Genomic DNA, 14,990 nt, shown 5'->3' on the forward strand with positions numbered 1-14,990 from the left:
ACAAGGAAAACTATAGTGCTTGATTAAAGTATCACTGGGTTTGGGAAGTTTAAAATATTTTTCTTATAATAAATATTCTTTCGTAAAGTTTTTGGTATAATATATATTATTATTATTTCTTTTTCTTTTAACTTAAATTTCATTTTTAATTTAAACTTTTTTTTTTCTTTGCCTCCCATCTACAACGCAGAATAGGAGGACAATCCTGACCATACAAAGTGAGAATAATGCAATGGGCCTACAAGTAACAAAACTTGCAGGGCCTCGTAAAAGTAAGGAAGGCGTTGAAGATGAAAATTTTGAAGAAACAATAATTTCTGATGAACATTCACTGTGCCACACCTCCACATTGCCATTGCATTGATGTACTTCTCTTTGCACTTAATATGAGAAGCAGAAAAACGAATGCCAAACTGCATCCTCTCTGGCCCCACCTTTTGCGTTTTAAAATCTAATGATAGAATTCCCCAGCTATTCACATAGCCATTGGAGTTGGGAGTCAAACAGGTGCGGTAGGTTTAGGGTTTAACTAGGCTTGAGCACGAAAAGAGAGAGAGAGAGAGAGAGATCCCGATCTCAGCTTGCCCAGATTTGACTTAAAATGAGTCCGAAAATGCGGATTTAACAAAGCCAAACCTAAAGCTAGTCAAAGCTCAATGAATCCCAACCTGATTCACTGCTGCTGCGGCTGCCAAGCCTGCTGTGTACTATACTTTCAAAGTAATTAGTCTGCAGCTCGAGGTGGAGTCTGTCTACGAAGGTAACAACACAAGAATTCAAGGCGGGACAGTGTGGTGTAGTGCCAATGCACATAAGATTACAGGTACATGACAGTGATGCAGCTACTGATGTGCAAGTAAAGCTTGCCGTCTGTCTGTATAACCCTCTTAATTACAACCTCCATAAAGCGTCTTCACCTGCCCTTTCAACCAAGGTTTTAAGCTTTGTAACATCCTTTCAAATTTTGTCAACTGCTGCACAAGTTAGAATCAAACAGGTACCCCCAATCAAATGGCATAAATTGTGGAGAAATTTTCAGACACGTCTCTGAGATTCACTTCAATATTCCGCTGAAAACGGAGAACTTCTACGAGTTTAGCTAACAAAATGAATCACTGATTTGACCCGTTCAAAGTGGGATAATAATTTAGCAATACAAACAATGGCCAAACAATAATTCACCTTCGTCTTCTTTCCCAGGATCATGACCAAAGAAATGATCCCAGAATTCTTCTCAGCCAAAGCCCAGGGACTGGTTTTGTCTGTACTGAAGCAATTGAAGCTGCCAATTTGCAAACTTTTTTGGTACTCTTTAGAACAGAAGAAGTTGGGAGTTCTTAGAAGGATTAACCAAAGGGTGGGTGGAATAGGTCCATGGGTGGTTTATTAAAACAAATCTAACCTCTCATCTATAGCTCTTTCCCTTTTCAAAGTATCTCTGCTCTCAGATTTTTAAGTCCCCCATTCTAAAAGTTATGCTATTGAAATCAGCTAGAATGAAAAAAGGATTCAAGGGTTTTCTAACATCTTTGGGAATCAAGTTGTCTGGAGGAAATATTTTTGCTCTGGAATTTTGGTACCCTATGCCTGTGGTGGAAAAGATAGGTAATTATCTAGCCTCTTGAGAAAAGGCCACATTCCTGTGAGGGTGAGTCTATTTATCAAATCCAGATTGCAAAATATTCCAGTTTGCAACTGGCCTTGGCTCAGGTGTAGAAGGAAATAGTGTACGTTCAGGGTTCAAATTTCTGCACCTTGTCAAGGAAGCCATTGGGATTAGATAAAAAGATCTTCATTCTGGATAAGGGAGAGAGGGCAGGATCTTTTTGCTACATGACATGGGTGTTCTTTTCCAATCCTAAAATGGTGGGTAATCATGGATCTGTAAGACTGTAACAGGGGTATCGAGGACAAACCTTTTAGTTACTCTGCCCTCCATATCATACCATACCCTCCATATTAGTTGACTCACTAGAGTGAATACCTTAAAACAGCCATCTAGGATGCCACAATATTGGTCAAAAAAAGCTGCCATCTATTTGGAGTCTTACAAGAGTTTACGCAGCCTCCCTGTGTCCATAGTAGAAGTTCTGGTACTGTCCTATCATTTGTTTTTCGGGTTCTCTCTACAATATTTATTTCTACTTTTTCTCTCTTCTATTCTCCAATTCAGTTATTAATAAGGTCATTTCTTTGTGAAAGAAAGAAATGATATGTGTTCTCCTTATGATTTGAAATCATCCACTGAACTATAATGATGATGGCATGCACTGATCAATTCGTTATATTAGATATGATATCATGCCTTTAAAGTCAATCATCATTGATGAAACTTTACTTCATCACCTACTCACATAGGAAACCCAGCCAATCAACAAGTTGAAAGTCAAGGCAGCCAGAACAGCATCTTGATGAAACTATTATTAATTAATATAAATTTTAATAAACACAGTAGAAAGATATGTTTTCCCAATACATTTTATTAATAAGGTAATAAAGGAAGAATGGTCCTACCCATCTACTACTTCATGCATTTAAGACTGGAAATATAAGATGGTTTACAAAATTCAAAAAGTGAAGCATATTTTTGTTTTGTGCACCTTCAAGTGATCATCTGAGTTTCTCACGATGAGATTGGGCAGTGTGGACCTCTTCAATGTGTCTGGTGAGTAGAGAGATTCCATAATGTGAGGCACTTGAGGCGGCATAATATGATGTCACCGTGAGCTGAGCAAACTTTGGAAGTGCATAACCTATAAAAACAGCCCACGAAAAATTTGAATCATTCACGAACTGGGACTCTACCCATACATAATACCATACATAGCATGTGTTGCAACATTTTCATAAACCAATTACTCAGTATACATCTCTGACTTCTATGCAATAGAAAAATAGTGGAAAGGCATATTATAATAAGAAAAGCTATTCTAAATGAAGTCCTCTTAATAGCAAGCAAAAACAGAAGGAAAAAACATTAAAAATAATTAATTTTCTAACTAACAGCAAAGTAGAAAGATCAACCATGACAATTTTTTTTTTTTGATAGGTAAGAAAGAATTGTATTAAACATAAAAGCAAGAAGTATACACGATGTATACAAAGCAACCAAAAGATCAAAAGAGAGATGTGACACAAAAACCAGCAATTGTAACCAACAAAGAGCCTAACCAATTGACAAAGTCCAACAGTGGCAAAGAACTATCCCTAGTATGCAATCTATCAATCCCAAAATACATACAAGAAAGAGTTTTTAATTGTTTGATCCATGCTTTCACAAATATCAAAAGCTGTCCTTTTTCTTTCTCTCCAAATGGTCCAAAACGAGCACAATGGAGCAACCTTCCAAGCCTTCTTCATCTTTTTTTCCAACACAGGACCCATGCTAGATCAAGAGAACCCTCTAATTGAAGAGTGCATCACCCACTGTACACCAAAACATACATAAATCAACTACCACAAAAAGTGTGCATTCAAACGATGAATGTGTATATGGTTGCCCTTCTTCCTTGCACATGTAGCATCTATTTTTTTTTATAGGAAGCACATGTAGCATCTATTAAAAATCCTCCAATCCCTCTTTTGGAGTTGATCTAGAGTCAAAATTCTGCCTCAAGTTGCTTCCCAAGCAAAGGAGCAAATTCTGAATAGCACCTAAGAATTCCATATTGTGCCAAAAGGGAATGACTCCACTCTCCTATTTGTCAAAGAGGAGTAGAAGTACTTAATTGAAAAAATACTATTCTTTGTAGCCAACCACACCATAATATCCTTAGTCCCCAAGTAATGGAGAGTTAATACAACCTCATAAAAAAGACTTGTACCTCCTCTAATTCCTAATAATGCAACTGCCTCATAGACCTAAGACTCCAACTACCATCCATCCTAGAGGTCACCCTCCCAAGCATTTTTTGAGTAAGCTATAGAATAGAGCTCTGAAAATGATTCCCTCAAAGGTGTGTCCCCACACCACTTGTCCTTCCAAAACTTCACCATGTTCCCAGACCCATAGTTTTAAAAGGCTCAAAGCGCACCAAGGCGCAAAGTCCTCCTAGAGCCTGAGGCGTGAGGCACACCTAAGGCGCAGGCTTTAGTGAAGTGAGACACATCTTATTTTACATATATATTTTTATATGATATAATCAAGTGCCCTCCATTTTTCCTCTATTTTCCCTCCATTTTTCCCCTTCTTCTCTGTCTTTTTCTCTTCTTCACACTGTTCGAGAGGCTAGGGCATTTTTTTTTTTTGTGTTTTACAAGTCTAAACACAAGCATGTATTGGGTTCTAGAAGAAGAACAGGCCAAAACAACGTCATTTTGGACCCTGTTCTTTTAAAACAATAGACCAAACGACGTCATTTTGGTCTCAAGAAATTAAAAAAACAAAACCCTCGTCGTTTTCCCTCTACTGCTCTGCAACTCGTCGCCGAAGAATGAGAAGATCACCAAAAAAAGAAAAAGAAGAAGAAGACGACAACAGAAGATAAAGACACACATGTTGGGGGCATCATGCCTGGTCGAGAAGCAAGCGCCTTGCACGCCTAATCAACGCCTCCGTGAAGGAGCGACTCCTACAGTCAAGCGAGGAACTGGAGGGTGGCGTTGCGCCGCCTGGAGCCTAGGCGCACCTTTCACAACTATGCCCAGACCTAACCTTAAACCTATTTTATCCTTGAAAACCTCCCATCTACCTCCGATTGCCTTCCACACTCTCACTTTATACCCTTCTTTCATTTCTTTAGCATACCACCCTCCTTTTTCTTGCCCATACTTTCCTACAATTACTTGTTTCTATAGAGGATTCCATTCACTTACAAATCTCTAAGACCATTTTCCCAAAAGAACCTTATTAAAGATAGATAAATTTTTGAAAATTAAGCCCCCTTTCTGTTTCTCCAAGCAAACAATAGTTCAATTACCAAATGCGGCTTTTGTTCCAAAGCCCCCCTCCCCACAAAAAGCATCAATAAATAACATTAAAAGTGTCTTTGGAGGAGGGATTTGGAATTTTTGGGTTCCATGGAAGGAGGGTGGTAGGATGTTGGTGATGGTGGTGATTGTGGCAGGGTAGAAAGAGTCAGGAATAATGGTTGTAAAAAAGTAATAAGCAAAGACATTTTATTAGGGTAGAATTGATTAAGCTAATCCTCTGCATGTGTGAATATAGAGATTTTTTAGAGGGAAATCTATAAACAATGCTATCATCCAATGATAGAAAAACCAAAAACCAAAAAAAACAAACAAAAAAATGATATGGCTTTTGTACAAAAATAAGGCACATCTAAAGGAAGAAACAATCCACAATTGACACTAAAAACAATCAACCCATCTTCCTTCCCCACCTGCTTGCCCACGACACAACTGGAAATATAGACCCAACATTTTGAATGGTCACCACAGTGGAAAAAAAGGAAGAGCAAAAAAGAATGTGTATAGTGTGACTATGATTGAATTTACAATAAAATTAATAAAATCAAACTAGTCATAATTGGTAGCAGCTGTAGCCAATCTTTGCCAGAAACCAGTAAGATGATATACGGGAATTTGCACCTTTAATACTCAAGCTTAAATGCTTAATCATCATTCCTTCATTTCATTGTAACAACCAAGTTACAATGCCTGAAGCATGCTTGAATATGCTAAATAAAAGGCACAATACTCACCTCCAAATGCAGCACATGTAGCTGAGAACATTAGCAACGGAGGCATCTGTCAATAAACAGGACAGTGCAATTAAAGTGAGCTAAAGAAAATGCCTGTAGAGTTAACATGTATGCATTTCAAGCAGAATAAAAGCATAAGATGGGAGCAATCTAAAGCCTCACAAACATATGGTAAAAGGATTAAAGAGGAAAGTCACAATTATTAAATTTATACCCCAATTATAAAAGGAAGCCACTTGGGTCCCCTCACACGATTCTGAATATATGGGATTCCTGAAATCAAAACAATACTATAAATAATATGTGTGTCATACACATACATTATGTAAGCAAAGGAATCTGATTATACCTGTATTGATACCATACACTGCACTAAGCATTCCACCTATACCTGCGCCAGCCTACTCAGGGAAGATGAGAGTAGTCGGACAAAAAAAAAGGAACAAACGATATTTTGACATTATGTTTTAGGTTTTAGGTAGATATCATGATTGACAAAAACTGGACAATAGGTATAAGGGGCCAGAAACGGCAAACCCCATTAATCAGAGTCTCCGACAACCTTATAAACAATATCTTTTACGAGGCAAACTTCACTATTATGAATCAGGTTCCAAAAGAAATTTCTTTATTAGAAACAATCAATTTCAATTAATTTGTAAAGAACATGAAGGATGAGACATTCTCCCAAAATGTCTGAAATCTGATCAAAATAAGAATAAAGGCTTCAAAATATTGAGAAACAACCCTAAGAACAGCTAATTACAACTTATGGTTGCAAAAAAGTCCCCTACCCTACAGAAGAGGCCAAAAGTTTTGCCTCTGACTAGAATAAACAATCCGCCACTTGGTCAGCTAAGGAGCCAAAAAATGAAAATCCAGCAAAACGTGGTAAAACATACTGATAAATATGTTATAAAAAGAAATTAGAAACATATTTATCATTAAGATTCACCACCTTTCCTGGATTATGCACAATTGTCCACCACTTTTCATAGGTCTGGTTGACAGCCACAAACATTATCAGCATATGGGCAAAGCTAACATACAATAGCAATAGATTGGAATTAAAAAATATATCATATTGGAATTAATACACAAAAAAACTATCTCAAACCTGATAAAAACCACTGATCACACTTTCAATTCAATTTGGATTATACACGGTATATTTATCACGGGGTAATTTTTAATTTTCGCTCAGAATTCATTCAATAAATCAATCCAATTCAACGAAATTCGATACGAAATTGCAGTAGAAAGTAAACCTACCACAGCAGTGGCGTCGTGCAAAACGGAAGTAATCGTCCATTCACCGCTTTTCTGATTCAAAAACAAACGAAAACAATCACATCACAACAGAGTCGTCTCTGTGACCCACAGAATGTACGCACAGAGAGTGCGTGCGTATAGAGAAAGAGAAAACATACAGAGCAAGGGTTTATGACAGAAAGAGAAAGCATACAGAATTAGGGTTTATGAGAGATAGACAACGAGGACATCGTGGAGATCCAAGGCCAGGGTTGATTGTTGGGTCGTGATGGAGATTCCCACTCCTCAATTTCTGCTCGTAAACTTCTCTCGTTCCCATTTGTAGGGTTCTTCACCTCTTCGCAACTCTCTAAATATTTTTCACTGAACTGATTTATAGCTTAGAAGACAAAGCCCATGGGCCCTCGACAGCCCATGGGCTCTAGACTGATCATGGGCCTTGAGTGGCCCATTTCAATTTGGGCTACAATTCACTACGCCACTCAACCCCAGCCCAACATCCACATCAGATTGTAGTGTGCCTTTAGATTTTAAGTCTCAAAACTATATTTTAAAAAACTTTTATTCAAGATAGTTATTATGATATTTTTTATTTTTTAAATTAAATAAATATGATAAAAATTTTGAGTATTTTTACTTTTCCAAAACGATGATAAATTATATTAATAAAAGTATGATTGAGAGCCTATTTTGCAGTACTTTTAATAGAAGTATTTTTATTATAAGTGTTTTATTCTACAACACTTGTATAAAAAACACTTCTATGATCATATCAAAAAATGATTTTAATAGTGTTTTTAACAATATATCACATAAATATAAAATAAAATAAAATAATCAATATTAATAAATTATTAAAAAGTACATTCATTACAACAAAAAAATATTATAATAATCCAAAAAAATTTATTAAAAAAATATATAAACATTTATATTGTTAAAAGAAAATTTTAAAAATTATTTTTATAATTATGAAAATAGAAACAAGTACACAAAAAAAATATAAATTGATGTTGTTGAACTTACTACATAATAAGCTTGTAATGATTTTTAATGAGATTGTACAAAATTTCAAAATTATTTTATAGAATATAATTTTTTGGTTGTTGGTGAGAAAAATTTCATAGAAATTTTAAGAGAGTGAGAAGGAAATAATGGTAATGAGAAATGAAAGAAAGTTAACGGAGAATACTCTAGGTGCTTTGGGAATATTTGTAAATTTTGAAGTTTTTTTTTTAAAAACACCTCTCAAGTGCTTAAAAAAAAAACACTTTAAGTGTTTTTCTAATTTTTTTTTTCAAAATATTGTCAAACATTTATTTTTTATCTTAAAAACGCTTTTTAAAAAAACATTATCCTCCTGGTTTAAAAATTATATCCAAAGTTATATTTGACAGGAAACCCAAACTTAATATTGAATGTCTAATTATTTTTAAAAAATCATCTATTAAATATTTTGGCTTATATTATAAATCTGGTTTTTTCAATTTTTTAATTTATATTATATATCTGATTTTCAATTCAATTTGTTTAATGAGTGACATGGTTTATTAACAATCATCCCGCCTTTTTTGGATATTGGGCTTGGGCTGGATCGGAACCCGCACAAGTGCAGCCCGGCCAAGCCCAGTTAGGGTCCAAAACCCTACTATAAAGTTTCATCAGCTAGGGTTTACAGAGTCTCCGAGTCTTCGATAGCGGTAGAGAGTTGGGTAAGGGAAGATGCCGGCGGGACACGGACTCCGATCGAGGACTCGAGACTTGTTCGCGAGGCCCTTCAGGAAGAAGGGTTACATTCCCTTGACCACGTACCTGAGAACCTTTCGCATCGGAGACTACGTGGACATCAAAGTAAACGGCGCCGTCCACAAGGGCATGCCCCACAAGTTCTACCATGGCCGCACTGGTAAGGTCTGGAACGTCACCAAGCGCGCCATCGGTGTTGAAGTAAACAAGCAGGTCTCTCCTCTACATCTCTATCTCTCTCTGCTGTGTTGTTGTTGTGTTTTGATCGTAGTTTATGGGTTTAATGTTTTGTCTGTGTGAAAATGGTGGTTGATTTATTGGGTATTGGTGGCAATTTCATTTTGAAGCAGTTGGATTGGTTCTGGCGTCGTGTACTCCTCTGACTTCTTATTCCATTTTGAATGATCACATGTGTTTTTGCATTAAATTTCTGAGTTGGTGGTGAATTGATAATGTGTGGGTTGTAATTGATCTGATTAATAGGGATTTGTTCGATTGAATCGAGTTGGCTTCATAGCTATTAGCCAAATGAAGGATGGGAACTAAACCAATTTGAGTAGAACTTTATCTGGTTTGATCACAATACATGAGAAGAAACACGGAAGAATAGCTTCGTTTTGTGCATAAGATTATCATAGTTTCTGTGGTGGATTTTTAGGGAAATGCGTATCAATGTAAAACCACAGTGCTCAGGATGTCTTTTAAGCTTGTACTCCTGAGCAATTTTATAAAGAATCACCTTAAACACGATATCCAGGCATTTTGTATTAGGGAATGTTTTCGGCTTTTAGGCACCAACAGAACTGCAGCTGGTTCCTTCTAAATACGCCCTTATGAGTGTTTCCATTCAAGAGCAGAGTTAGATGCTGCCATCTAAGCCAATGTTTCTATGAATCTTTCTGTGGTAATTTTACATCTAATTTGTTGAAGACATTTGCAAAGATGTTATGACCGAGGAGGCAAACCAGCTTTGGTAAATAGTGATGTGAGTTGCAGCTTCCAGGATCAAGCATGCCTTAAAAGAATGGATAAATCTAGAGTGGTTTGGTTTACAAATTGTCTCAATTTCTTTCATCCCCAATGGGATTATCTTCATATTTAAAATTATGGTTTCTTCCTTTGGTGAGATCCTTAAATAACACTTTCTGAATCCAGTTTATTGTCAATGCAGCAGGAAAGGAATTGTGTATAAATAAAATTAGCATTTATGTTTTCCCGAATGGGTACACTCAATGCCCTTCCTGAAGGGTGGTCCAGTTTACTATTTCTGATTTGTTAGTCTTTGCTTGAAGATTGCCATATCCTTCCTGTTGGCTTATCTGTGGCTATGGCATGTGCCCAATCCAGGTGGGTAACAGGATAATCAAGAAGCGGATCCATGTGCGAGTGGAGCATGTGCAACCTTCAAGGTGTACTGAGGAATTCCGGCTGAGGAAGTTGAAGAATGATGAATTGAAGGCAGAGGCAAAAAAGAACGGCGGTCAGATCATCAGCACGAAAAGGCAGCCAGAGGGGCCTAAACCAGGTTTCATGGTGGAAGGTGCAACCTTGGAAACTGTTACTCCAATTCCTTATGATGTTGTCAATGATCTCAAGGGTGGCTACTAGGTCAGCTTTTCCTTGGTTTTGATTTTTTGTTTGGTTTTTGTGCTGCAAACTTCGGTAGACTGTATTAGCTTATTTGAAGGAATGTTTTTCTGAAAATCGTCCCTAAGAGGTGTTTACTTTCCAAACATCTTACTGCTCTTGACATTTGGGTTAGTTAAAAATATGGAAGGTCGTGAATTCTTTTTTTGCGTGATTCGATCATTGTCAAACCATGTTCATTAGATCTTTCTTGTGGGAATTGATCAGCTGCTTGAAATTGAATCATGGGTTTGCAATATGCTTGTCATTGTCCCTATATTACTTCAGAAGCTTTGCTGAAATCCCTGTAACTGGGATGATAGATTGTCTTAGGCTTCACTACTAGGATGTGTTTGAAAAAAGAGGACCAAGAATAATAGATGAGACCATATGGATCTGAGAGTACCTGACTCTATGCTATTCTCTAATCAACTCAGTCCTCCATGGAAAAAGAAAATGAGGGACAAGCAAATTCTGAGTATTCTATCCAACTGGGTGGTGGGGCCTTACTTTTGGTTTTTAGGAAAAAAGGCTACCGAATGTTAAAAACTAAACCCCAATTTTGTACTACTTTAGGGTTTATTAAATTAACCAAGGTCTGAACCAAATCAAAACTCTTCGCTTAAATTTGGCTGGCTAAGTAGGACATAATATACATATTTTAGGATATTCTTTTCTTAATAAAATATTTTATTTTTGTAACCAAGTGTTTCGGACCGGATATCCAATGAAATGTGTTACATTATGCTCCTAATTTGTTTGTTTAAAGAATAAAATATGGATGATCATAATTTATCTAAGCCTTGATAAGGAAGATTTTCAAATAAACAACTTAGAATTATGATGCTATAGCATTTGGTAAATTGTTAATCATAGCTTTTAGAGTTGGTGAATTATGATCTTTAAAAGTGATTTTTTAAAACGTGGCTTTTAAAAGTTTGTAAATATCTGGCTTGTTTGGAGATTTATAAATTAGTCTAACAAGTCCAGAAAACTATTTTTAAGTTTTAAAACAGGTTTTTTATTCCTAATTTTGTTTATTTATTTATTGCTTCCAAGAAAATGCTCCAACCATTTAAGAAATGTTTTAGTGTTTGTGTGATAACTGTTTTCAAAAATAGTTTTAAAAAACAGTTTTTGAAAACTGTTTTCTTATATTTTGTAAAATAAATATTTGTATTGAAACTAAAATATTTTTAACCAGTTTTTAATATTTTTAAATATGTTATAGATATATATATATATATATTATTTTATTTTATTTTCTAGTGTTTTATTTTTATTTTTTAATGATTTTATAAATTTGTATAATTATTTTTTAAAATAGATATTAAAAAATAAATTAAAAAAAAAGTGTTATTTAAAAACATTCTTAATATTTTTTATTGTTAAATGTGTATTTTTTTCTTGTTTTTAATTTCCTAAAGAATAGAAAAAATGTTTATAAAAACAGTTTTGAATCGTCTTGAAGTCACAGTCTAAGCCTGCATGCTTAGGGTAACATACTCATGACGGATCATGTAAAAGTGACTGTAGGAGTCTAAATCAATCTCAATACAAATCTTAAAATTAAAGACATCTTTCTATGATGAAGATCATTACAGGTGGGGGGTCGAAGCTTTTAAACCTTTTTTGTAGTGGAGTCCTCACTCCTCACACACAGTCGCACTCACCGGAACCGGAAAATGAAAATAAAAGCTATGAAAGTTTACCGTCATCCTCTGCATCAAATCAATAATGGTAAACAAAGACATTGTACTCAACTATGGATGATTCAACTGTGATCTTGTGAGTCTTCGCCTGAGCATACCCACGAGCAAACCGGAACACCCCACTCCCTCCGATGATTGGCATCTCTCTCACCGCCGAAAACACCTCATTCCTCCCTAACAAACTCAGATTACTCCCTTTATACTTTCCTTCAATGAATGCGAAGTTAAGCACCATCAACAAAGCAAACTCATTCTCTGCTGCCGATGCATACATTCCTTGAGCCCTCCCCACCGTCTTCGACCCCAGATCCGGCCCTTCTGTTAGTGGATCGTCCATTATGGCTAAAAACCCGAACCCTGTCATAGACGTGTTTGTCATCCACGCCTCTGCAACTCTCACTGCAGTGGCTTTTTCACCCTCCACAATGTCGTGGAGGAAGAAATGAAGATGGCTTAGCTTCTCTTTCTTCAGCCCCAATGCCTCCGGTGACAAACTTCTTGAGAAACCCTGAGATTTGTCCGCGACCAGGGTGGAGAAGAAGAAGAAGAAGATCAGAGACATGGTGGTGAGCCTTGTGAGCATCTTCTCCATTGAGAACCCATCGAGGGAGTGGGGAACTATATATAATGAATCATTATCATTTTCAATTTAATTTATTAGGATTGTCTCTCAAGCTATCAAGATTGTCAATGATTATAAAAGATATTAAGGAAATTTTTGCTAATGGGATGTGAGATCAGTAGGAAATGATTTCCCATATTAATTTTTTCTATAAGGAGAATTGATTAAAAGGTAGAAGTTTTGGGAGACCTCCTTTGAATATGTTAAAATTATTAATAAAAATATTAAAAAAACAAATTTCAGTTGTAATTATTTCTATTCTATTTCTTAAATGGAAAAATGAAAAACAAATTTCATTCACATATCTTAAATGAAGGCATTTTCGTTAATATATTAAAAACAGTTTTTGGTATAATTATAGTTAGATTTTAAAATAAATTAGCAAAAATAAAGATAATTATAATATTTTTAAAAAAATTATTAAAATTTTCATAGGAGCCCCACTCTGTTCCAAATGAGATTTTTTTTAAACTGATGGGTTTGAGTATTGATATTTCTCATCCCAATTGGATTATATATAAAATTAATTTATTTTATATTTTTAATATTTATAAAATATTAATAAAATTAGTTTTTAAAAGTTATAATATTTTAATTATTTATTAAATATATTTATTTTTAATATATTTTAAAAATTAAATTTTGAATAAAAAGTTTTCTATCCCCCTTTTTTTATTATTATTATTAAAATGGACATAAGAATTATTTTAAATAAATAATACAAGGTTTGGATGAAGGCCGTCCTATTCTCATCCCAATTTAAATATCATTTCATAACAATTTAATTAAAAACATCACATACTTACACACAAAAAAAAAATCATAACAATCCAAACTCAAACCCATAACACAAACAACAAGACACCAGATTTTGTTAAATAATAATAATAATAATTTTTTGAACTAGACTGTGATTGGCGTCATCTTCCTTATTCCAGAGAAGAAGAGTCCAAGGAGATCAGTAATGGAAGACGTAGACGTTGTATTCCACGACAGCGTTCCCTGTTTTCATATCCAACGTACGAGTCCGGGCCTCCGCATACCCACGAGCAAACCTAAAAAGTCCGCTGCCGCCGACAATCGGCAACTCCCTCACCTCCGAGAACACCGAGTTTCGGCCCAGAAAGCTCAGATTACTCCCATTGAACTTGCCTTCCACGAAATGGAAGGTCATCGCCATCAACAAACCCGGTTCGTTTTGCCCTGCCGATGCGTACATTCCCTGGGCTCTTCCCACCAGCTTCGACTCCATTTCAGGCCCTTCCGTTAATGGGTCGTCGATTATCATGACGGATCCGAACAACGTCTTTGACGTGTTCGTCATCGCTGCCTCGGCGACTCTGACGGCGGTCGGGTTTTGGCCGGTGACGATGTCGTGGAAGAAGAAGTTTAGGTGGGTTAGCTTCTCATGCTTGAATCCGAGCTTCTCAGGAGATAGTTTTTCTGAGAACTTGTGAGATTTTCCTGCGACGGTGGTGGAGAAGAAGACGATGGTGGAGAAAATTAGAAAGACAGGGATTAAGGTTTTGGCCATGGTGGAAAATTAACAAAGAGAACGATCAAAAAAAAAACAGAGGGACAAGAAAAAAGACCTAAAAAAAAAAATCAGACTGGTTAATATTTATACCTTGTTTATAAGGCCAAAATTAATTTTTCTTTGACTGATTTTTACAATTTTACCTCTAAAAGCACGCCCCAAACTTGGGGTGGCCAGTGGTGGCTGTAACTCCTCGGGGGAAGGTGGCGCTCACGTTTCTTTTCTATTCTTTTCTTTTCTTTTCCTTTTTCTTTTTGTCTTTTCCTGTCCTTCCAACGGCGAAAACATTATCTGTTATGGACCGTTGGATCAAATATGAAAGAATAGATGATGCCATGTGCAAAGTCTAACGACGAAACATTGACTGGTAAGAGAAATTGAGGTCTCAAGTTAATTATAAAAAAAATATTATTGATTTAATAATTTAATTTAAGTTACTAAATAAATTAAATATATGTGATAAAATAATTTAATGATATTTAAATAATGAATAAAAGTAATTAACTTATTCTTAATACCATATTTTTATTTTACCTTTTTATTCTCATTTGTCCTAATTATTTTCAACATCTCTTTTGTCTTAATTTAACCCATTTGCCCTAATTATAATTTATAATGATAAATATGTCAATTTGATAATTTAAAATAAATTTTAAATTAATTTTATTAAATAATTTTAATACTTATAAATAAATTTAATTATAATTTAACTTAAGTTATTAAATAATAAATATTAAGTTTAATCAAATATCCCTAAATCTTACACTAATTAAAGAAAAGAAAATAATAAAAAATATATTTTAAGTTTAGAT

The 14,990-nt window shown here is 35.2% G+C and overlaps 4 protein-coding genes across 6 annotated transcripts; 1 reads left to right on the top strand and 3 right to left on the bottom strand.

The window, feature by feature from the left end:
* Positions 1–297: 297 nt before the first annotated feature.
* Positions 298–7,270, bottom strand: LOC117921050. 3 transcript variants are annotated; one of them, XM_034838817.1, is made up of 7 exons: positions 7,129–7,270; positions 6,936–6,986; positions 6,013–6,064; positions 5,878–5,936; positions 5,664–5,709; positions 2,601–2,753; positions 298–971 (listed from the first exon to the last, which is right to left on the bottom strand). In XM_034838817.1, exons 1-6 carry the CDS (start codon positions 7,252–7,254, stop codon positions 2,611–2,613), a joined length of 477 nt encoding a protein of 158 aa, XP_034694708.1. In that variant the 5' UTR covers positions 7,255–7,270; the 3' UTR covers positions 298–971; positions 2,601–2,610. The 3 variants fall into 3 exon arrangements, with proteins under 3 accessions (XP_034694708.1, XP_034694707.1, XP_034694706.1); XM_034838816.1 differs by having other exon boundaries at positions 298–974; XM_034838815.1 differs by lacking the exon at positions 298–971 and having other exon boundaries at positions 2,399–2,753.
* Positions 7,271–8,618: 1,348 nt separating this feature from the next.
* Positions 8,619–10,484, top strand: LOC117921188 (60S ribosomal protein L21-1-like). Its single transcript, XM_034839004.1, has 2 exons — positions 8,619–8,894; positions 10,029–10,484. Exons 1-2 carry the CDS (start codon positions 8,658–8,660, stop codon positions 10,287–10,289), a joined length of 498 nt encoding a protein of 165 aa, XP_034694895.1. The 5' UTR covers positions 8,619–8,657; the 3' UTR covers positions 10,290–10,484.
* A 1,364-nt stretch (positions 10,485–11,848) lies between these two features.
* On the bottom strand, positions 11,849–12,611 carry LOC117920990 (dirigent protein 2-like). Its single transcript, XM_034838723.1, has one exon. The coding sequence runs from the start codon at positions 12,609–12,611 to the stop codon at positions 12,039–12,041; it is 573 nt and encodes a 190-aa protein (XP_034694614.1). The 3' UTR covers positions 11,849–12,038.
* Positions 12,612–13,407: 796 nt separating this feature from the next.
* LOC117920998 (dirigent protein 22-like) lies at positions 13,408–14,206 on the bottom strand. Its single transcript, XM_034838734.1, has one exon. The coding sequence runs from the start codon at positions 14,173–14,175 to the stop codon at positions 13,600–13,602; it is 576 nt and encodes a 191-aa protein (XP_034694625.1). The 5' UTR covers positions 14,176–14,206; the 3' UTR covers positions 13,408–13,599.
* Between the last annotated feature and the right edge of the window lie 784 nt (positions 14,207–14,990).

The sequence above is a fragment of the Vitis riparia genome, chromosome 8 (genome assembly GCF_004353265.1).
Source record: "Vitis riparia cultivar Riparia Gloire de Montpellier isolate 1030 chromosome 8, EGFV_Vit.rip_1.0, whole genome shotgun sequence".
In the NCBI taxonomy this organism is placed as follows: domain Eukaryota; kingdom Viridiplantae; phylum Streptophyta; class Magnoliopsida; order Vitales; family Vitaceae; genus Vitis; species Vitis riparia.